A 22,068-nucleotide genomic window follows, 5' to 3' on the forward strand; every position below is an offset into this window, starting at 1 on the left:
GCTTCTCCCTCAGAGCAAAGCCTGTCCAAGGAAGGGGGCATGACCCTTGTCCTTGGAAAGACCCACAGAGCATTCCTAGGCAAATTCCCACTCTGTTAAGTTGTTTCATCTACAAATAACAGGAGAGATCTGCAGAGCCAGGTGTCCCTGACTCAGTCAGGCTAGGTGAGGACCCATAGCAACCTCCTAGCAACCACCAGTCAGCATGAGACAGGGAAAATACCTGGGATGCCAGATGACCCTCCAGTAGTTTATGGTGGCTGATAACATGTTGGGAAACCATGTAGTTCAGCATGTACCCCCCCTCGTGGCTTAAACCAATCATTTCAAATGAATCCCCCTCTTGTACTAACCAATCACCCCTACCCAACTTGTTCTGCCCAGTGAATGTGCTAATCAATGTTAAGAGTTGTTGTTTGATTTTCCCGCGGTGTGTGATGATTTTCTAAGAGATGCTATGATGTATGTGGGGTCCCTGCCTTCCCCAAAGAGTGTATAAAACTGCTGCAAACCCTGGGCTCGGGGCCTCTCAGTGTCACCAGTTGCTGTGTGCGTGGGAAGACCGAGCTAGCTCGCAATAAACACCTCTTTGCTATTTACATTGATCTTGGACTCTGGTGGTCTTTTGGGGGTCCCGAATTCGAGCATAACAGGAACCAGATGTTCCCACAAAGAGTAACCATGTTACCGCTATTTACCAGTGACGACTCCTTGCTTTCCCCAATGCTGAAGTATAACACCAGAGAAGCACACCAAGGCAAGTGGAGAGTGGAAAGTGGAAGGCTTTATTAAAAGACAGCAGAAAAGACCTCCTCCTGGAGGAAGAAGGGGAAGTCTTCCCTTTTTTATATCTAAGGTCTTCTTTTAATCCTCCCACACTCCTGTTCTTTTCCCCCTTTATCTTGCAGTGATAGAATGCAGGTGGGAAGGCCAAAAGGTGGGAGATAGGTGGACCATGTGGTGGGAGGAGTAATCTGGGCAGGAAGGGCCTGGGGTGGTTTAATTAGCACCTCCCAGTTTGCTGGGAGCTACTTCATTAACAATTCTTTAGGATGGGTTCTGGGCCTTGGGGACATTATCATTTCAATTTCCACAGGTGTTGTTCTGGTTTCCTGGACTCCATTCTCCATAATGGTCTCCATTTTCTTTATGGTACTTGATATCAGACCCGATTTACCTAACTACCTATCTTTAAATCTGGCTTCAACCAAATGTGTGGAATCAAGGATCTCAGCATGCACACTGGGAGACTTACCAGGTAGTCAAGGTTTTTGCGACTTTCCTGAATTCAGTTTCTTTTTTCTCAAAGTGAACCATGGTGGAGCAACCTGTACTGTTGAGGGAGAGAAGGTGGGAGTTCCCTGAAGCAAAAGGAGCTTCTGCAGCTGCTGGGATGGTCCCTTAGTGCCTCCCTTAACTCACAGGAAAGCACCCCCAGTTCCACCTGAGGCAAACTCACCCATCTCCCAACTCTCCTGCTGTTGGCTCTCAACAAGTTCACCAGCCCCATCAATCTTCAGCATGAAAGTGGGGTTTCTCGGAGAGCCAGGCCTGCCCAAGGAAGCTGGAGCAGGACACATGACTAAATCAGTCAGGGTCATTCCAGGTGAATGGGGCTGGCACAAAATAATCACACAAAGAGAAAATACCTTTTTCTTTGGGTTCTGTGATGGTTCTTCTGACCCAGCTCCCAAGTCAGGCAAGAAAGAGAGAGGGGCACGCCTCAAACCCAGGTTTTATTGGGGGAGGCTGTTCGAAAGAACATTCCATCCATATAAGGCAGAGGGGTAATGTTACAAGGGGCAGCCCACTCCCATTAGGTACCGCCCACTCCCAAAGCTGTGCTCCTCTGCAGAGCAGAGATGGGGATCCGCCTGCTTCCAGATCAGGGAAGCCAGTTTCCACATTTCCATCACTCAAAGCTTGGATCTTTTGGAGCTCCATCATCATATTCAAGATATTCAAAATAATAGAGCTGATTTTTTGGATCCTTCTTGTTGGGTGGAGAGCAGGCTGAACTGTGTTGTCTGCTGGGCAGGCTGAACAGATGTTGGCTGCAAGATAGCCCACGCACTCAAACCCCCCTCTATCTGGTCCTTTATCACCTGTTTGCCTCAAGTCTGAACATTCAACCCTGCTTAAGGCTGAACACTTAACCCCCCCTTGGGCCAACAAGGCAGCTTGCAGACCCAGAGGCCCCATTAGATTTGGGCTATAAAAACTCCCTCCTGCCAGGCCCCCTCTCTCTCCCTCTCTCTCTCTTGCTCTTTATCTTTCTTAAGCGCGCTCTCTGTCTCTCTCTTGCTCTTGCTCTCTCCCTGTTCATCTCTTCTCTTTTCTCTCTCTCTCTCTTTCCTTCTTTCCTTTCTCTTTGTTGCACTGCTGCAATAAAGATCTTTTGGTTGCTCTGAGTGTTGTGGTCACTTTCCTTTCACTTCTTCCTTAGCTAATCAAATACTAAAAGAATTAAATGGCTTTAACCTCGGAAACATTATTAAACTCTCTCGGCCTGGAACATCTTTGCATTGCTCTCTTTGCTGTTAATTCTTTTTTGTGTTGTAATTATAGGATAGCGAGTCTTCAAAGCAAGAATTTGGGGGCTCGAGAAAGTAAATCATGACCTGCTTTTCAAAGAAAGAAGGGGGAATATGTGGGAGGCCATCCTTGCACGTGATTGAGTTACCACCCCTGCTGGGTGTGAGGTGCTCACACACTAGGTGTTAGAGCTTTCCCCACCCTTCGTGGGCCAAAGGCTTGCCAGCATGGAGGTGTGCCTCACCACTGCCCTTGAAGATCCAATCATCTGACCTTGGAACACTGCCCCTCTTGACCTTCATTGGATGGGATTTTCCCCTGAATTTTCTGTTCCCCAATAAAAGCCCTCTCCCTGGCGTGTTCTCTCTCTCTCTCTCTCTCTCTCTCTCTCTCTCTCTCTTGCTAGCCTCTTCAGTAAACCTCTCTACTTCCCTGGGTAGCTTGAAGCTGGGGGTGCGAGGAGCCATCCTGGAGCTGGTTTAAAGGTAATTGGAGTCTCTGTCTTTAATTTAAACTCCCTTAGGATTTTCCCATGTGGCAGAACCGTTCATACTGTCTGTGCTGGCCACGGACTAAACTTATTTTTGTCTTCATAGGGACTCTGAGAAGTAGGCAGTTATTGTCCTGGTTTCACAGATGGAAATATGGAGGCTCCGATTAGCCAAGCAAGTTCATGTTTGCAAAACAAATAAGGACTGAAGTTGGTATACAGCACCAAGTATATTTACATTACGCTGGCTGTTTAAGAGGTTGTGAAAAACTTTGAGAGGGTAAATCCAGGTGTGCAGTGGGAGCGAAAGCCATACTGTAGAAGATGTGTAGGCAGGTGGAGGAGGCCACGGATTTGAGCGCTGTTGACTGTCAGCACTCCAGGTGTGATATGTCAAGCCTCAGCTGTACCTTCTCCAGGTACTTGTACCTGGTGAGCTGCTTCTCCCTATTCTCAGAGATGATTATAAGCCTTCACTCACACCCAGTTATAATTTAGATGTGACGTGTCCCCCAAAGCTCATGTGTGAGACAACGCAAGAAGGTTCAGAGGAGAAATGATTGGGCCGTGAGAGTCGTAATCCAATCAGTGACTAATCACCTGATAGGGATTAGCTGAGAGGTAACTGAAGTGGTGGGTTGTGGCTGGAGGAGGCGGGAATTGGGGTGTGGCTTTGGGTATATATTAGTATCTGGCAAGTGGAGACCTTGTTCTCTGCTTTCTGATCATAATGTGAGCTGCTTCCCTCTGCCATACTCTTTTGTCATGATGTCTTGCCTTACTCTGAACCTCAAGGAATGGAGTCTGCTGTCTATGGATTGAGACCTCTGAAACTGTGAGCCCCAAAATAAACCTGTCCTCTTTTACAATTTTTCTGGTTGGGTTCTTTAGTCACAGCAGCAAAAAAGCTGACCCTCTAATGAACCATTACAGCTCATCTTCCTTTTTTTATTTTTAGGACCAGAAATGAACCTCACGGCACTTAACCACTGAGCCATGGTCCCAGCCCTTTTTATTTTTACTAAGGCTAAGTTACTCAGAACCTCACTAAGTGCTGAGGCTGCCTTTGAACTTGCAATCCTCCTGTTTCAGCCTCCCTAGCTGCTGGGATTACAGGTGTGCGACACTGTGCCTGGCTCATCTTCTTTCCATTTTTTTTAACCATATGATTTATTTTCATTTTTTTAGTCATACATGACAGCAGAATGTATTTTGATGTATAATACATACATGGAATGTACATACATCAATCATATTGTCTATTCTGTTCTGCTGCCCTTCCTATCCCCCCTACCCCTCCCCTCCTCTCCCATCCTTTCTCTCTATCCAATCTAATGTGACACACTTTTTTTTTTCTTTTTTTCCCTCCATTTTTTTTATTTGCTCATTTTAGTTATACACGACAGTAGAATGCGTTTTGACATATAATACATACAACGACCATTCTTGTCATTGTGCATGGTATGGAGTTACACCAGTCGTGTATTCATATATGAACAAAGAAAAGTTATGTCAGGCTCATTTTACTGTCTTTCCCATCCCCCATCCTCCATCTCTTCCTCTCAGTCCCCACTGTCCAATCTGATGAATGTCCTCTCCCCCACTCCACACCTATTGTGAATCAGTATCTGCATATCAGAGAGAACATTCAGCATTTGTTTTTTTTGGGATTGGCTAATTTCACTTAGCATAATAGTCTCCAGTATCATTTGTTTACTGGCAAATGCCATAATTTTATTCTTCTCATAATTAATATTCCTTTGTGTATATGTACCACATATTGTTGATCCATTCATCTGTTGAAGGACATCTAGGTTGGATCCATAGCTTGGCTATTGTGAATTGAGCTGCTATGAACATTGATGTGGCCATGTAACTATAATATGCTGATTTTAAATCCTTTGGGTATTTTCCAAGGGGTGGAATAACTGGGTCAAATGGTGATTTCATTCCAAGTTTTCTGAAGAAACTCCATACTCCTTTCCAGAGTGGTTGCACCAATTTGCAGTCTCACCAGCAATGTGTGATGTTTCCCCCCACATCCTTGCCTGCATCTATTATTACTTGTATTCTTGATTATTGCCATTCTGACTGGAGTGAGATGAAATCTCAGTGGAGTTTTCATTTGCATTTCTCTACTTGCTAGTGATGTTGAACATTTTTTTTTTGTATATTTGTTGACTGATCATATTTCTTCTTCTGTCAAGTTTTTTGAGTTCTTTATCTATCCTGGAGATTATGCTCTATCTTAGGTGCAGATGGCAAAGATTTTCTTCCATTCTGCAGTCTCTCTATTCATATTCTTGATTGTTTCCTTTGCTGTAAAGAAGCTTTTTGGTTTGACACAATCCCATTCTTGATTTTACTTCTTGTGCTTTAGGAATCTTGCTGAGGAGTTCAGGTACTAAGCCATCATGATGGAGGTGTGGGCCTACTTTTTCTTCTAGTAGACACAGGGTCTCTAATCTAATGCCTAGATCCTTGGTCCACATTGAGTTAAATTTTGTTCTGGGTGAGATATATGGGTCTAATTTCATTTATTATATACGAATTTCTATTTTCACAGTACCATTTGTTGAATAGGCTGTCTTTTATCCAATGCATGTCTATGGAGACTTTGTCTAGTATAAGATAACTGAATTTATGTTGGTTTGTCTCTTTGTCTTCTATTCTGTACCATTGGGCTATGTGTCTGTTTTGGTGCCAATACCACACCATTTTTGTTACTATGGCTCTGTAGTATAGTTTAAGGTCTGGTATTATGATGCCTGCTGCTTACTGTTCTTCCTAAGGATTGCTTTGGCTATTTTGGGTCTCTTATTTTTCCAAATGAATTTCATGACTGCTTTTTCTATTTCTATGGAGAACATCATTGGAGCTTTAATAGGAATTACATTAAATCTGTATAGCACTTTTGGTAGTATGGCCATTTTGACAATGTTAATTTTGCCTATCCAAGAACAAGGGAGATCTTTCCATTTTCTAAGGTCTTCCTCAATTTCTTTCTTTAGTGTTCTGCAGTTTTTATTGTAGAGGTCTTTTGCCTCTTTTGATATATCAATTCCCAAATATTTTATTTTCTTTGAGGCTATTGGGAATGGGATAGTTTTCCTAATTTCTCTTTCAGTGGGTTCATCATGGATATAAAGAATGCAATTTATTTATGGGTATTAATTTTATATCCTGCTACTTTGCTGAATTTATTTGTGAGTTCTAGAAGTTTTATGGTGGAGATTTTTGAGTCTTTTAAATATAGAATCATATCATCAACAAATAAGGATAGTTTGAGTTCTTCTTTTCCTATTCATATTCCTTTAATTTCTTTCTTCTAATTGCTCTGGCTAGAGTTTCCTGAACCATGTTGATGAAGTGGTGAAAGAGGGCATCCTTGTCTTGTTTCAGTTTTTAGAGAGAGTGCTTCCAATTTTTCGCCATTTGGAATGATGTTGGCCTTGGGTTTAGAATATATAGCTTTTATAATGTTGAGATATGTTCCTCTTATCCCTAGTTTTTAAAAATTTTCTGAACATAAAGTGGTGCTATATTTTGTCAAAAGGGTTTTCTGCTTGTATTGAGATAATCATATGCTTCTTGCATTTAAGTCTATTGATATAATGAATTACATTTATTGATTTCCATATGTTGAACCAACTTTGCATCCCTGAGATGAACCCAACTTGATCATGGTGCAATATCTTTTAAATATGTTTCCATATGTGATTTGCCAGTATTTTATTAAAAATTTTTGCATGTATGTTCATCAGGGATATTGGTCTGAAGTTTTCTTTCCTTGATGTGTCTTTGTCTGGGTTTGTTAGCAGGTTGATAGTTAGCAAAACAGAATTTGTTTGGAAGGGTTCCCTACTTTTCTATTTTATAGAATATTTTGAAGGATTAACATTAGTTCTTCTGTGAAGGTCTTGTAGAATCAGCTGAGAATACATCTGCTCCTGGGCTTTTTTTTTTTCTTGGTAGGCTTTGGGTGGCATCATCCATTTCATTGCTTCAAATTGATCTGTTTATGTGTCCTCCTGATTTCATTTGTGTAGGTCATATGGTTCTAGAAATTTGTTAATGTCTTCAAGATTTTCTATTTTGTAAGAGTATAAATTTTCAAAATAGGTCCTGATTATCATGTGTATTTCAGTAGTGTCTATTGTGATGTTTCCATTTTCATTGCAAATTTTAGTAAGTTTTCTCTCTCTTTCTCTTGGCTAGGGTTTATCAATTTTATTGATTTTTTTTCAAAGAACCAACTTTTATATTCTCAATTTTTTTGGATTGTTTCTTTTTTTCAATTTCATTGATATCAGCTCTGATTTTAATTATTTCTCAACTTCTACTGATTTTAGTGCTGATTTGTTCTTTTTCTGGGGATTTGAGCTGTAATTTTAGGTTATTTATTTGTTGACTTTCTATTCTTTTAATGAATGAACTCAATACAATGAACTTTCCTTTTAGAACTGCCTTCATAGTGTCCCAGAGATTTTGATATATGTTGTATCACTATTCTAATTTTCATCTATAATTTTTAAAACTTTATCCCTGATTTCTCCTGCTATCCATTCATCATTCAATAGTGTATTATTTAGACTCCAGGTGTTAGAGTAGCTTCTATTTTTTATTCTATTGTTGATTTCTAATTTCATTCTTTTATGATCTGATAAGATGCAAGGTATTATGTCTATTTTTTTTTTTTTTTTTGTATTTGCTAAAAGTTGCTTTGTGGCCCAAGACATGGTCTCTTTTAGAGAAGGATCCATGTACTATTGAGAAGAAAGCATATTCAGTCACTGATTGATGAAATATTCTATATATGTCTATTTAGTTTGAATTATTGATCGTTCTTTTTTAGTTCAATAGCTTCTTTATTTAGTTTTTGTTTGGAATATCTATCCATTGGTGCAAGAGGTGTGGTAAAGTCACCGAGTGTTATCATGTTGTGGTCTATTTGCTTCTTGAAATTGAGAGGGTTTGTTTGGTGTACATAGATGCTCCATTGTTTGGGGCATAAACATTTACAATTGTTGTGTCTTGTTGATATATAATTCCGTTAAGCAGTATGAAATGTCCTGTTTGTCCCTTCTAATTAACTTTGGCTTGAAGTCCACTTTATCTTATATAAGGATAGAAATCCCCATTGTATATAAGATACATGTGAGTGATATATTTTTCCCATCCTTTCACCATCTGCCTGTGGATGTCGTTGCCTATGACATGAGTCCCTTGGAGACAGCATATTGACCTTGTTTTATAATCCAATCTGCCGTCTACATGTTTTGATTAATGAGTTAAGACCATATTATTGAGATATAATTTTTATTACTGGTAATTTTGGTTTATTTCTAGTTTTTAATTTGAATTAATTTCTCCATTTATTCACTGCTCTTTTAGTGTAGTTCCTCCCTTGTATTCATTTTTTTCATTTCTTCTTCATGAAATATCTTATTGAGAATGTTTTGTAGTGCAGGCTTTCTAGCCATGTTTATCATGAAAGGTCTTTATTTCATCATCAGTTCTGATGCTTAATTTTGTTGGATATAGTATTCTTGGTTGATATCCATTTTCTTGCAGAGGTTGGTATTATATTATTCCAAGACCTCCTTGCTTTGAGGGTCTGGCTGAGGCAAAAATCTGAGATCTACAATGGTTTCTTTCTAAATATTACCTGTCATTTTTCACTAGCAAAATTTGATCCTTATTCTGTATGTTAGGCATTTCCATAATAATGTGCCTTGGTGTGGGTCTGTTTCAATTTTTTATATTTGGGGTCCTATGAGCCTTCTGTATTTGATTTTCCATAGCATTCTTTAGGCTTGGGAAATTTTCTGATATTATTTCATTGAAAAGTGTGCATTCTTTTTATTTATATATCTGAGCCTTCATCTAACCCAATAAATTGTAAATTTGGTCTTTGCCGGGTTTTGTTCATGACTAAAACACTCAGGGGTCACTCCAGTTGAACTGGGCTAATTGGGCTGCATGAAATAACCATAGAAGAGACAGAAATACCTTTTTCTTTGGGGTCATTGGGATGGCTTCTCTGATCTTAAGGGTCCACAGGAAGAGAAAGAGGGATATAGCATGCGCTGACACATTTTATTGAGGAAAAGCCATTCAAATGAGGCAAAGGGTCAGGTTTCAAGGGGCCGAGTCTAGCTTCATGATGTCTGCTGTCAGCAGGTTGACTAACATCTAGGAAGGCCACACCCAAGGGCACAGTAAGAGAAGGGGACACATAAAAGGTGTTTCCATGGAACATTCTATCCCAAACAGGTCAAGGGGTAATATTACAAAGGAACAGGTGAGCATAGCTCCTCCCATGGGGATGTAGCAAGACACACCCATGCACAAGACACGACCCTCGGACCCAAGAAGGGTGGGGAAAGCTCTGCCACATTTCTTCGACTGAGCGCTTCAGCACCCAGACGGGGAATGCGACTCAGTCATGTGCAAGGTTGGTCTCCCACAGGTCTTTTTGGGTTATCCCATATTTCTTGGAAGTTCTATTCATGGTCTCTTAACATCTTTTCTTCATGGTCAACTTTGTTTCCAAGATTATATCTTTTGTCTTCATTGCCTGAAACTCTGTCTTCCAAGTAATCTAGTCTGTTGGTGATGCTTTTAATTAAATTTTTAATTTGGTCAATTGATTCCTTCATTTCAAAGATTTCTGCTTTTTTTTTTTTTCAGAATTTCTATCTCTTTTTGAAGTGATATTTCACTTCCTGTACTTTCTCTCTAATTTCACTTCTTATACCCTCCTTTGCTTCACAGATCAGTTTAACTATGTACATTCTAAACTCCTTCTCTGATATTTCTTCCACTGTGGTATTCTGTTATTAGAGTATCTTGGTTTGTTTGAGGTGATTTGTTCCCTTGCTTTTTCATGTTGTTTGTGTGTCTACTCATCTAACATATGGCTCTGATGCAGTAGAGTTTCTCCCCTGAAGGTTTCTAGTACCTCACTGTTTAGGGGGAAACAAATAACACCAACCAATGCAAACAATATACAGAATTAGACCAAATAGTTCCTACTGTAACAATGTTAATTATCACAATAAAAGGCAATGATGGGATTAGTTATTGCCTACAATAAAAAAAACAGCACATTTTCAAAAGAGTTTACAATTTCATAAGGTGAGAATAGGGAGAAAACATAAATGACATAGGATGTAACGGTTATGAGGGAGAAGGAGAGAAGATAGAAGTAAAAAATTGAAAGAGGAGTGGAAGAGAGAACATAGATATTGGCCATTAGCAGAAGAATAGAGAGAAAGAGAATCAAGGGAAATACGTAAGAGAAAAAAATATATGTATATAAATAAAATTTTTTTTTTTTTTTTATTTATTTATTTATTTTTTTTTAAATAAAAAATTTTTAAACTTGAAAAATAACAGAAGAAAAAAATTGTTTTAAAAGAGAAACTAAAATATACCTTCAAACATCCTAGTTTCTATAAAAGGGCTCTATAAAAAATAACTGGCTTTTAAAATGCTAGAAATGAGAAAAAAAATATGAATATGTATAAATGTTCACATACCATTAAGGTCAGAATTAAACAGAGAAAAGAAAAAAAAATAAGAGAGAAAATCTCAATGCAAAGTTAAAGAATTCTTCCCGTTAGAGTACAGAATGTTCTCAGATTCTCTTCTCAGTAGTTTTAGGTGGGGTCATCTGGAGCTGGTCATCTGGATTGCTGGAGTGGGAGAGGTAATCCTATAGGTGGGATTCCTGGAGGCAGGGTTTAGGTTTACGTAGGATCCAGGCTCTTCACTGAATATCAATTGGTCTGGGGATTTTAAACCTGTGCACCTTCAGGGCCCAGGAATTGCCAGAGCACTCTGGAAGACCGTACCCCAAGGATCTCCCCTGGATTCCACTTTTGTGGTGGAGTGGACTCAATTCTAAGTCCACTATGTCACCTCCCACCCCGATATTTCCTGGTCTTGGGTTCAGTCTCCAAACTCAATCTCTCCTGTCCCTGCCCTTCTGAATTCATGACCAGACACCTCACTTCCAGCCTGTCCTGCAAGCAGCCAAGTTGGAGGGGCAGGGGTAGAGCTGGGTGGGTTTTCATGACCAGTTGTTCCCTGTGTAAACCTCTCTCCACATTTGATTTTCTGCTGGTCACTTAAGTGCACTCTTTGTCGTGCAGCGAGTGTTAACTGCACCTGTATTTCAGGCCCATCCCAGGTTTGCCAGGAATTGGCTCCCTCAGGTGCCAGACCCCACACAGTGGCTGCAAAATCGTTGCTTCCCTTGTCTTCTGCAAGCTCTCTTGAGAGATGGCAGCTTTTTTCCCCCCGTACAAGGATATTGTGCATTTTAACCAGGCAATGTCCTTGATCTTTAAACACTCCATATCCAGACACATCTCAGGGCTCCTAAAAGTGCAGTTCCTTTAATTCCTTTATCCCTCCACTTTGCTCACAGAGGGAGTGCTCTGGCTAGGGCCTCCAAACCCTCCAAGTGTTTGGTGTAGAATTGTCCCTCTGTGGATTACTTCCTTATTTTATTATATTCAATCTTCAGAGTCCTTGATCTGCTTTGAATATCCAGTTATACATTCCAATAAAGCCCCCCCCCCCCCTTAAAATGCCTAACATTTAATCAAGGTCCAGTACTGATGTCATCCTGTCTCACCTGTACTGATAACCCAGTGGGGATGATTGGGTCACTTGGACCCCTTTGAACAAGGCCCTGAAGATGGGATCCCAGGAGGGTTAGCCACTACCCTGGAAGAGGCATCCTCAGAGGCCTGCCAGCCCCATCCTTCCCTAAGGAGAATACCCACCACCAAGGCTGTCAGACACCAGATATGGATATTGGGTGTCTCTTCCTTCTTTGCTGCACCCTCATCCACCCCACAAAGACTATTTTCTTCTTTAGGAGTTTCAGGTTGAAGATGCAAACTGAGCATCCATATGTAGGCATCACTGCCTACATGAAAAGAATTCATAAAAACACTTGTGGTTTAGATATGAGGTGTCTCTCCCCAAAGATCCTGCACTAATTCAGGGATATTCAGAGGTGAAATAATTGTATTATGGGCATTGTAACCCAATCAGTTCATCCTAATTTGACTGGGCAAGTAACTGGAGGCAGGTTGGGCATGGTGGAGAAGGGGGTCACTGGGAGTATGTCCTAGAAGTTCCTTGAGGCCCCAGCCCACTCTCTTCTCTCTCCGTTCCTCTTGTCTTTTCTCTCTCTCTACCTCCTTCCTGGCTGCCATGAGTAGAGTAACGCCCCTCCTCCACACCAAGATGTTCTGCCTCACCTGGGGCCCAGAGCAATGGACTTGATCCACCATGGACTGAGTCTCTGAAACCATGAGCCAAAATAAACGTTCCCTCCTCTAAGTTGTTCTTGATCAACATAGGGACACAGTGTCACGAAGCCAACCAACAAACATCAATGCATGAATTAATATGATTTATTTTTCTTTCCTTGGCTATTAGCAAGTGGTTTTCCATCCTTGGGACCGCATCCCTGGGAGAAGAGCTCTGGGTCCTGTAGTAGGAAGTTCTCAACGATAGAAGAGAAGCACAGCTGCCTCTGTTATCTCCCGGCTGCTGCTGTAACCAACATGAGTTCCATGTCCATTCCAGTCAAAAGCAGAGAAGTCTCCACATTGCCTGGGATTACCCTCTGGGAAGAATCCTCCTCCACCAATGCAGTGCTAGGAAACAAGGAGAGGAGGAGGTGGTGATGAGAGGGCTGCTGATGAGCCCAAAGGTAATAATGGCCAAATCCAGAGGGATCTGTGGTCCCCATCCATTCTCTATGGGCAGTGTTGATCTTCTCCCATAGACTTCTCAACCCTTAGCTTAGTGACACACCATCACCTCCTGACTTTCCTGCAACTTTTATGAACATCTGTTCTTGGATTCCCTGGCTGGACTCTTCCTTCACGAATTCCTTAAGTGCTGCTCCCTAGGAGGGGGCACATCTCCCTCTCCCGTATAGATTGTCTGACTCAGCAAGGAGGAAGGGAAGTTATGCTCCCCCCCACATGCTCACACCACACTCTTACACACACACACACATACACACACTTACATACACACAGCCTCATTCACAAGTGCCTTTGGTTGTGGGAAGCCATTCTCACGCATGACTGGGTGACTCCCGGTTTGGGTCTGAGGCTTCTGGCTGTGTCGGAATTTTCCTGGCCCTCTCCTGATGAGAGAACCCGTCCGTGTGGGGGTGTGACTGACCACTGACCCCGGGGGCCCAATCACTGACCCTGACCTTGGAGTGCAGTCCCCCCTCAACCTTCATTGGATGGAATTATCCCCTGAATTTCTTGTTCCCCAATAAAAGGCTACTCCCTGGCATGCTCCCTCTCTCTCTCTCCTGCTAGCCCTGAGTAATCCTTGCTGCCCTGCTGGGCGGTTAGAGGTTGGAGCCAGAGAGGGGAGCCGTCTCGGACCTGGCAATAGAAATAAGGTAACTGAGTCTGTGTGTTTTATTTCTATCTCTTCTAGCTAACTTTTATGCCAAGAACCTCATTAATGAAACCATTGCGCAGGCCGCATGGTGGAATTGGCGCCCACGAGGGGGGCATTCTAGATTAGTTAGATTGAGTGGGAGCGCGCTATAAAGATAAGGATAAAAATAAAGATAAAGGAAGTGGTGACAATTTAGAGTCACAAAAGTACCTGGAGATATTGAAGGAAAGAGACGTTAATTAAAATGGGAAATTCAACTTCTACGGATAAGGAAATGTATCTGACTATTTTAGACAGTATAATTAATCAGAAAGGAAAACAGATAAAGAAAACTCAGTTATTACAATTCTTAAAGATTGTAGGCGAATATTGTCCTTGGTTTTGTGAACAAGAGTCTCCACTTACATACACACAGCCTCATTCACAAGTGCCTTTGGTCCCCACAAAGACTCACAACTTCAGTGTTACATCCGGTGACCTTCATTCCGGCACACAAGGCATTGGCTGCTCTCTCATTATTAAATACTCTGAACTGGACAAATCCTGCAGTGAATTCCTCTGAAAATGAGATGCAGAAAAGAGCACTTAAGTCGGATGCCAGAAATAGCTTCCTTTAGGCTGCCCAGAGAGTGTGGATGCCAGGCTGAGGCTCAAGAGTGGAGGCCAGCACTACTGTGGTCAATGACTGGTGCATCCCAGCCCCAAACTTCACCAACCTTTTCCCAACCCCAGAACTCAAGAACTGGTTCTCAGAGAGGGTCTCTGTTCACCAGCGCTTGAATGGAGAAATTCAACAGTATTGGGAAATCACAAATAAACATGTAAAAAGGCTTGTTGCAGCAATTAGTTTCTCTCTCCATCTCTCTCTCTCTCTCTCTCTCTCTCTCTCTCTCTTTCTCCCTCCCTCCCTCTCCCTCTCCCACTCCCTCCCTTCCTCCGTCCCTCCCTTTCCCTCTCCCTCTCTCTGTCTCTATGAGACAAGGTCTCACTAAGTTGCCCAGGTTGGCTTCAAACTTTCAATCCTCCTGCTTCAGCCACCTGAGCATCTGGGATTATAGACAGACACTAGGATGTCCGGCTTCTCTTTCATTTAAAAATTTTAAATCCTAGATGTATTTACAACAACTTTGAACTTTATAAAATAGGGCTCAACCTAACAAAGGAGATGCCGCAAACTTAGATGAACATTAAATAAATATTTACCCCTCACAATAGAAGTAAAATTGTCTCACCATTTGCCCTGTATACATGAATCTTGGTCTCAATAAGTTGCTGAGGGGTTGATAATGGGTCGCTAGGAACAGAATCTGGAGCCAAGCTTCCCCAGCCCACATGCTGACTCTCCTGCCTGTGCACCGTGATCTCAGGTAGGTTCCTGAACCTCTCAGTGCTTCAGGTTTCTGATTCATAAAATGGGGGTCATAATAGTCCTTAAGGGTACTTGCACAAATTAAATGTAACAATACATGTAGCATTCATTGAAGAGAATGAGCTGTGTTAATAAGTAACCTCCTATCATAACTGAATTTATCATCTTTGCTATGAAGAGTTCAAGGAGCATTAAGAACTCACTCTGGCCATAGGGTGAGTAATACGCTGCAGTTTTCTGAGCATCGCCAAAATCGTAGACCACAGGTATCACCGGACCATTGTCAGTCCAACACTTTCCTATTCCATATTTCACTGGGTATTTCTACAAGAAACAACAACGACAAAATCATTGGATAAGGAAATAGTTTTGGTTTGGGGGGTTACAATCATTCATTAAGAGAAAGCAATGTTTTCTCAGTCAATGAGATTATTTCAAAACCAGGCAAAATAAGAATCTTTCCTTTTTGCTTTTCTCCTACAACCAGGCCAACTGGTGCCCTCCCTCTCTCCCTCTCTCTACCCCAAATCTTCTCTCTCCTGGGTCTCTTATCTTCTCTGGCTCAGAATTTATTTTTTCTTTATTAAATTTATTCTAATGTGTTATACATGATGGCAGAATGCAATTCATTTCATATTATACATATAGAGCACAATTTTTCAAGTTAGTGAAAATACACAAAGTATTTTCATACCATTCGTGTCTTCATACATGTTCTTAGGGAAATGATGTCTAACTATTCCACCATCATTCCTACCCACGAGCCCCTCCCTCCCCTTTGCCCTATCTAAGTTTCCTCCATTCCTCCCATGTTCCCCCCACATTGCCATTATGAGTCATCTGGCTCAGAATTTCTGAGGAAAGTGGGTCAGAAGCCATCAGCAAATTAGGATGAGGGGACATGAAAGGGCCATGGAAAGGTGCTTCCTGCCCAACCTCACACACCTGCCTCTCTCTACACCCAGGACAGCCAGTCCCAGCCCGCAGCCCTGTGTACCTGGTAGAGGCCAAACAGATTATGTTCCAGATGCTGGAAGAAGCCAGTTGTGGTGCGGTACCTCAGCAGAGAGCTGTTCCGCCAGTTCTGCATGGGGCTCTTGTTGGGCACATGCCAGATGCCCAGGTCTGCAGCCTGGATGTCATAGTAGCCAGGGTTCTGGAAAGCAACCAACACTGAGACTGACCAGCCCAGGTCCCACAGGGGCAATAGACACACATGGGCTCCCTCAGCTGAGCTGACAGCTCTGGGCTCCAGATGGACAGATGGCCAGCTGTGCTCACACACACCCACCTCCAGCAGGTCATGCCCCCCCACCACCCCACTGCCTCATGGCCTTGTGGGAGGAAGCTGGGATGCGAGGCATGCGACTGTTTCTCTCTTCTGCTCCAGCCCCATGTCCACAGCCTACCTCCCTACCCTCCCTCCTGCATGCTGTACCCAGCCACACTCAGGTCCTCACCCTTTCCCAGTGGCACCCACCTTGTAGTCGTCACTGGTGGCCGCCTCTGCAGACCCGAAGGTGTTGTAATTGGCCCAGTTGCCGTCCCCCTCTGGGTAGTCTGCTCTGTTGCCCTGCTGGCTGGACCACCGATCGCCCACCGTGCACTTCCCAGCCATGTTGTTCTCGTGCACACTGGCCACCAGGGTCCAGCCACCACCCGCAGAGGTCATGTCACAGAAGGTCTGGTAGACGACACCGTTCTTGGCCCGGAGGAAATACAGGCCATCTGTGGAGAGAACCAGCCCAGATCCTCCCTGTATGGGAGCTCATGCCATCTCAGTGCCATGACCAGGACAGCTCTGGGAACTAGAAACATGGCCTAAGGGCTCCTCTCCTGAGTCCTGTCACTATGCATCCCTGGGTGTAGTGGAACACCCCACGTTTGAATAACACAACCTACTGACTGAGGCAGAACACAGAATTATCCAAGCTCTCAGCAACGTTCCTCTCAGAATTAAGCACAGAATTTTCATATGACCCAGCAATTCCACTTCTAGTACATGCCCCAAAGAATTAAAAACAGGATTCAAACACTAAACATTTATTGCAGGATTAGTCACAGGACTCATAGAAATAACTGACGTACTCAACAGAAAAATAAAATAGTGTGTATACACACATCACATACAATCTATATTATGCATATATTGACATATGTATCTATATGCAATTAGTTATTCATGCTATATGTATAAACCTTGAAAACACTATGCTAAGTGGAAGTAACCAGATATAAAGTACAGTTACCTTATGATTCTACTTACATGAAGAAACTAAAATAGGCAAATTCATAGAGACAGAAAGTACAACAGCAGCTACATGGGCCTTAGGGAAGGCAGAATATGGGTTCATTCTATAAATTCATTATAGAATTTCTATTTGGGATAATGAAAATTTTCTTGAGATGTATAGTGGTGGTGGCTGCATAGCATTGAGAAAGTAATTCATGCCAATGAAGTGTACACTTAAAACTGGTTAAAATGACAAAGCTTATCCCATGTATAGTATATACTTTTTACCACATTCATTTAAACTAAAAAACAAAACAAAACAAAAACACTTGGGTGTGATGGCACACACCTGTAATCCCAGCAATTTAGAAGGATCAGGCCAGCCTCAGCAACATAGTCAGACCTTGTCCAAAAAGGTGAGGGGTAGGGTTTAGGATGTAGCTTAGTGGTAAAGTGCCCCAGGTTCAATCCCCAGTACTTTAAAAAAACAAAACAAAACTTTAAAAAGCTAAAAAAAAAAAAAAAAGAATTAAAAAAAAATTCACTGAAGACAAAATCCTGATAGGGCTCCTTACTTACCATTTGCACCAAAGTACTTCTCTTTGATTTCTTTGCAGCTTCTAGGCAGAGATGCAAACAATGAAGACCAGGTCCATTCCTCGGAAACAACATTGCCCACAGCTAGAGAATATGTAGAGTTTCATTCTCTTTGCTGCTCTGACACAAAACCCAGCCTTCCCTTGCCACTATTCCCCAACTCACTCCACCTCTGTGGCAGAGCCTCGCTGCCTGGGTTGAAAGACCCTGAGCTATCCAGCATCATCCATCAGCCCATCTGAGCCAGCATCCAGCACAGGTTTACCTCCCTCCCTCCACACAACCTCGTGCTGGGCCACGCCCTGCCCTGGGCACCGGGCATTTCAAAGAAATTCAACATCCCCAGGAACTTACCTCTAGAGGGAGTTGCCAAAACCAACAGAAAATTTTATTAAAAGGAATGAAGGATAAGCTCAGGAGAACAAGAGAAAGGCTCTGAGATGAGAATAGAGAAGTCTGAAGGGATCCAGGGGGTGGTCTGGGGTAGGATGACTTAGTGACAGAGGCTTTCTAGTTCTGGTGACACTACAGTGTACTCTGAGAGAATAGACATGATTTATCAGTTGGAAGAAAGAAAAAAAAAAAAGAGAGAATTCAAGGCAAAGACAAAAACATGTCCAAAGACCTGGAGAAAAGAATAAAGCAAAGCCCGGCTTGAGGAGGAAATACAGGTAGCTTAAGGTGGTTGAGGCAGAGGGTGAGGATGGCAGAGCTGAGACTCTAGCCAGGAGACCAGCAGGGGCATACAATGAAGAACCTTGTACACGAGTGTCAACTCTGCAAACCAGTCTAAAAGTCTGGAGGGATGGATGTATCACAAACTTTCAAGTCAGAGGGATGCAGGCCTAAGTAGCTCAGGCTTCCAGGGGAGAGTCCTTGGGTTCTACTTGCCACACCTGAGTCTCAGTTTCCTTCTGCCTCAGATGAAGCTAATAAATAGTATTTTTGTAAAGATCAAGTGAGATACTATGTAGAAACATGCTTTTCTCAGCCAGGCACGGGGGTAAACACCTGTGATCTGGGTGACTTAGTGAGACCCTATCTCAAAATAAAAAATAATAAAACATGCTGGTGTTGTGGGTCAGTGGTAGAGGGCCCTGGGTTCAATCCACAGTACTCTGGAAAGAAACAGGTGTTTGTCTTTTAAAAATGAATAGATAAATAACAATTAAAAGAAATACATATTTAAAAATGCCATTGCTATTCTTATAGAGAGAAGACTATAAAGAGAACATTCCCTGGGCACAGGGTATACCACACAATTACCAAGGTCACTGCAGGCCATGTTAGTGGGAAATAGTGAAGAGAGGACACTTTTCTTACAAGGGTCCCCTCAGGACCACACAGAGACAAAGAACCAGACCCAGGATATGTCATATCTTAGCAATACTCTCACTGCTAGAGACCAGATCCCTCCAGAGGCCAGAAATCAGCCCTTAGACTACATCCAAGGTGGCCTCTGTGCATCTCAAAGACGTCATCTCTGGCTCAGGAGAGTCTCCTTCCTGGAAGCAACCCTGCATAGTGTGTTTTCTTTGAAAGCTGTGTGCAGGTGAGCTGGGGGACTGGGCCCCTGACAGGGAGACTCACCAGCACTGCATCCTCTGCTGGCCACAATGAGAAACAGAAAGAAGCCGAGTTGGGTCATGGTAGTCTAAAAAAAAGCAAGATGAAAGTCACTGTCTTGATTGTCTTTTTTTCTTTATCCCTATCCCCACTTCTTCTAATCCTACAAACACTCAAAGTTCCCTTGCCTTTTTTTTTTTTTTTAAACTCCACACATCTCTAGAAACTAAACCAGACCTGAGCTAAAATAAGGGCTCCCCAAACTCACAGAAAGCAAACTCCTCTGCCAACACAGGGCCAGGAGCTGAAGTTGCCAGCTGAGTGGAGACTGGATCTTTCTCTGCAGAGGCTCCTAATGGGAGATGAGATCTGAGCCCTTTATGGAGAAAGCACAGGGGCACAGCCCAGGTCTCCAGACTCACCCTCCCCTGGCATGATGCCCAAGGAGGTGAGGCCTCTGGTTATGACAGGAAAGATATTCAGTGATGATGATGGAATTAGCAGGACAAATAGTCAAGCTCATTTCCTAGCATTGTTCCTAGATTTGTGGATTTCATGGCCCTGTGTATTTAAAAAAAAAATAGGGGAGACTCTCAAGAGTTGATGTTGATTTTGGGTTTTCTTTGTGCCTTTCTTTCCTGCTAAGTAAAAACTTTTTCTCCTATTAAATATCTAGTATCATCATCATTTCATAGAAAAAGGAAACTTTAACAATGAAAGAGGAAAGGTACCATTTCAGAATCAGTATAAGTCTTTAGCTCCAATAAATGTAGTTCCATACAAAGTTTTGTTATTTGGTTGTTAATTTTCTCATTTTGCCACAAACTAGTGAAACTTTACTACACATTGAACTTGGGATTAAATCCGTTAAAAAAACCAAAAAACCTTTGATGCGTCAAAGCTCCTATATCATTCCTGTCCCAATGTTATCCAAATCCCATCAGCTTATAATAGAAGTGATCGGCTCCTCCTCAGTGACATCACATCCCTAATTCATTACAGTACTGATAACATTGCAACCCATAGGAAAAGATTGTGAACCTCTGTTTGATTAAGCTACTATTTTTTTATCTTTTTAAGTCCAAAGTATAGATTTGCACAAAACACTCATAGATATTGAGAAAATAAAATAAAACAGTGCCCATGAAGGAATGCCCACTTCTGCCCCTCTCCCCTCTGTACTGCCTGCAGTGGTACCAGCAGTCTCCTGCTCAGCATTATCACCAGTCTCAGACCTCTCATGAAGTCCAAGGTCATCAAAAAGAGGAACAAGAAGCTCATTCAGCTCTAGTCAGGCTGATATGTCAAAAGTATAACCAATAGAAACCCAGGGATAGTCACAACTGGGTACCGAGAAGATTCGAGGGTCACAGATTGATCCCAACATTGGCTATGGGAGCAACAAGGAAGTAAAGCCCATGCTACTCAGTGGCTTCTGGAAGTTCCTGGTCCCCAATGTCAAGGAGCTGGAAATGCTGCTGATGAGCAACGAGTCTTACCGTGCTGAGATTGCTCACAGTATTTCCACCAAGACCCTCAAAGCCATCATGAAAAAAGAAACCCTACTGGCCCTCAGAGTCACCAGTTCCAATGCCAGGCTGCACAGTGAAGAAAATGAATAGGAGACTCATGTGTGTATTTCATTTGTACTTAAATAAACCCAGAAAAACTGCACACACACACAGAGAAAATATATACTTTTAGTATTTTTCTTATTAATTCTCGGATGTATTTTTTCATATTTTGACATCTTTAGTATCACTTTGCATCCCATCTTTAGTAGTACACACATCATGGAACAGTCTACAATTGATTGATTGAACCTAAGAGTCTAGGAAAATGGTAGGCCTGTTTGAGGGATTGCTAAGAGCCACAGCCAAGTAATATGATGCATGGCATTTTTGGTTGAAAGGTGACGCCAGCTAGCCATTGAGATGATATGATTATGTTAAGATTTGCATTCATATGGATATTGGACTCCTGCTGTTCACCTCAGCCTGCTACGGGACTCCTGGAGAGTTCCCATTGGTTGGGGAAGTAGGAGGGAATTCTGGAGGAGGAACTTCCTGTTGGGATCTGGGAGAACGCCGAGTGGGTCAGTCGGCAATCTTCCCCGGGAGGATACGGGGGCATTGGCGGCAGTTTCAAAAATAAAGTTTGTTCCTGCTTGAGTGGCTCGTGATTTTGTGCCCAGCCAGACTGCGGCAAGGGATATTATCCCTTCTAACCATCAGCATCCATCAGTGACTGTGTCCCACTGATTGTACCTCCTACTTCCTCTGCACTCGGTTCCCAATGCCACTTCCCCTAAATCCCACAATGAAGTGGCTTAAAACAACAGCAGCCATTTCTTTTGCTTATGCATCTGCAATTTGAGTGTGGCTTGTTTCTGTTGCACATCAGCTGAAACATCTTAGTGTCTTCTCTTATGTTCACTCACTTATAAATAGACTGTCACGATGGGATTTTAGGGTTGAACTATTCAGACATCTGGAAGCAACAGAGAGCCCATAGCTGGTGGCCAGGGAGGTTGTGTGGATGCTGGACACTTGCTCTCTCCAGTCTTTCTCTTCCCCACTTTGGGTCTTATTTGTATTTTAGCTCAACTTCCTGCATCACTGAATTTCCATATGCTGCAGAAAACAGGAATCAGAGGAGTTAAGAGGATAACTCTAGGACCAGTGAGGACTATTTTAACATTGGCAATGACACGTTGAGGGCAGAGGAGAAAAATAGCAGGAGATAGCAATGGCAGCCAAATGCACTTTCCACTTGCACTACAACCTATGCTGGGCTACAGAAGGGGGCTGGTTTGAGGCTAGG

At 42.5% G+C, this 22,068-nt stretch overlaps 1 protein-coding gene and 1 pseudogene across 1 annotated transcript; one reads left to right on the forward strand and one right to left on the reverse strand.

Annotated features, from left to right (window-relative positions):
• Positions 1 to 12,555: 12,555 nt before the first annotated feature.
• LOC139707481 (intelectin-1a-like) lies at positions 12,556 to 19,607 on the reverse strand. Its single transcript, XM_071618783.1, has 8 exons — positions 19,514 to 19,607; positions 19,270 to 19,333; positions 17,662 to 17,763; positions 16,330 to 16,577; positions 15,847 to 16,005; positions 15,053 to 15,173; positions 13,935 to 14,038; positions 12,556 to 12,708 (listed from the first exon to the last, which is right to left on the reverse strand). The coding sequence occupies exons 2-8, from the start codon at positions 19,325 to 19,327 to the stop codon at positions 12,556 to 12,558; spliced, it is 945 nt and encodes a 314-aa protein (XP_071474884.1). The 5' UTR covers positions 19,328 to 19,333; positions 19,514 to 19,607.
• A 351-nt stretch (positions 19,608 to 19,958) lies between these two features.
• LOC114082587 (large ribosomal subunit protein eL32-like) lies at positions 19,959 to 20,867 on the forward strand (annotated as a pseudogene).
• Positions 20,868 to 22,068: the final 1,201 nt, after the last annotated feature.

The sequence above is a fragment of the Marmota flaviventris genome, chromosome 10 (assembly GCF_047511675.1).
Source record: "Marmota flaviventris isolate mMarFla1 chromosome 10, mMarFla1.hap1, whole genome shotgun sequence".
Taxonomy (NCBI): Eukaryota; Metazoa; Chordata; class Mammalia; order Rodentia; family Sciuridae; genus Marmota; species Marmota flaviventris.

Excerpts from the sequence above, each read along its gene's own strand:
- LOC139707481 (XM_071618783.1), bottom strand. The coding sequence starts at position 19,327 with ATGACCCAACTCGGCTTCTTTCTGTTTCTCATTGTGGCCAGCAGAGGA. Across the intron at positions 16,578-17,661 it reads GAAGTACTTTGGTGCAAATG|ATGGCCTGTATTTCCTCCGG; the intron begins GTAAGTAAGGAG and ends TTCTCTCCACAG. Across the intron at positions 15,174-15,846 it reads ATCTGTTTGGCCTCTACCAG|AAATACCCAGTGAAATATGG; the intron begins GTACACAGGGCT and ends TGTTTCTTGTAG.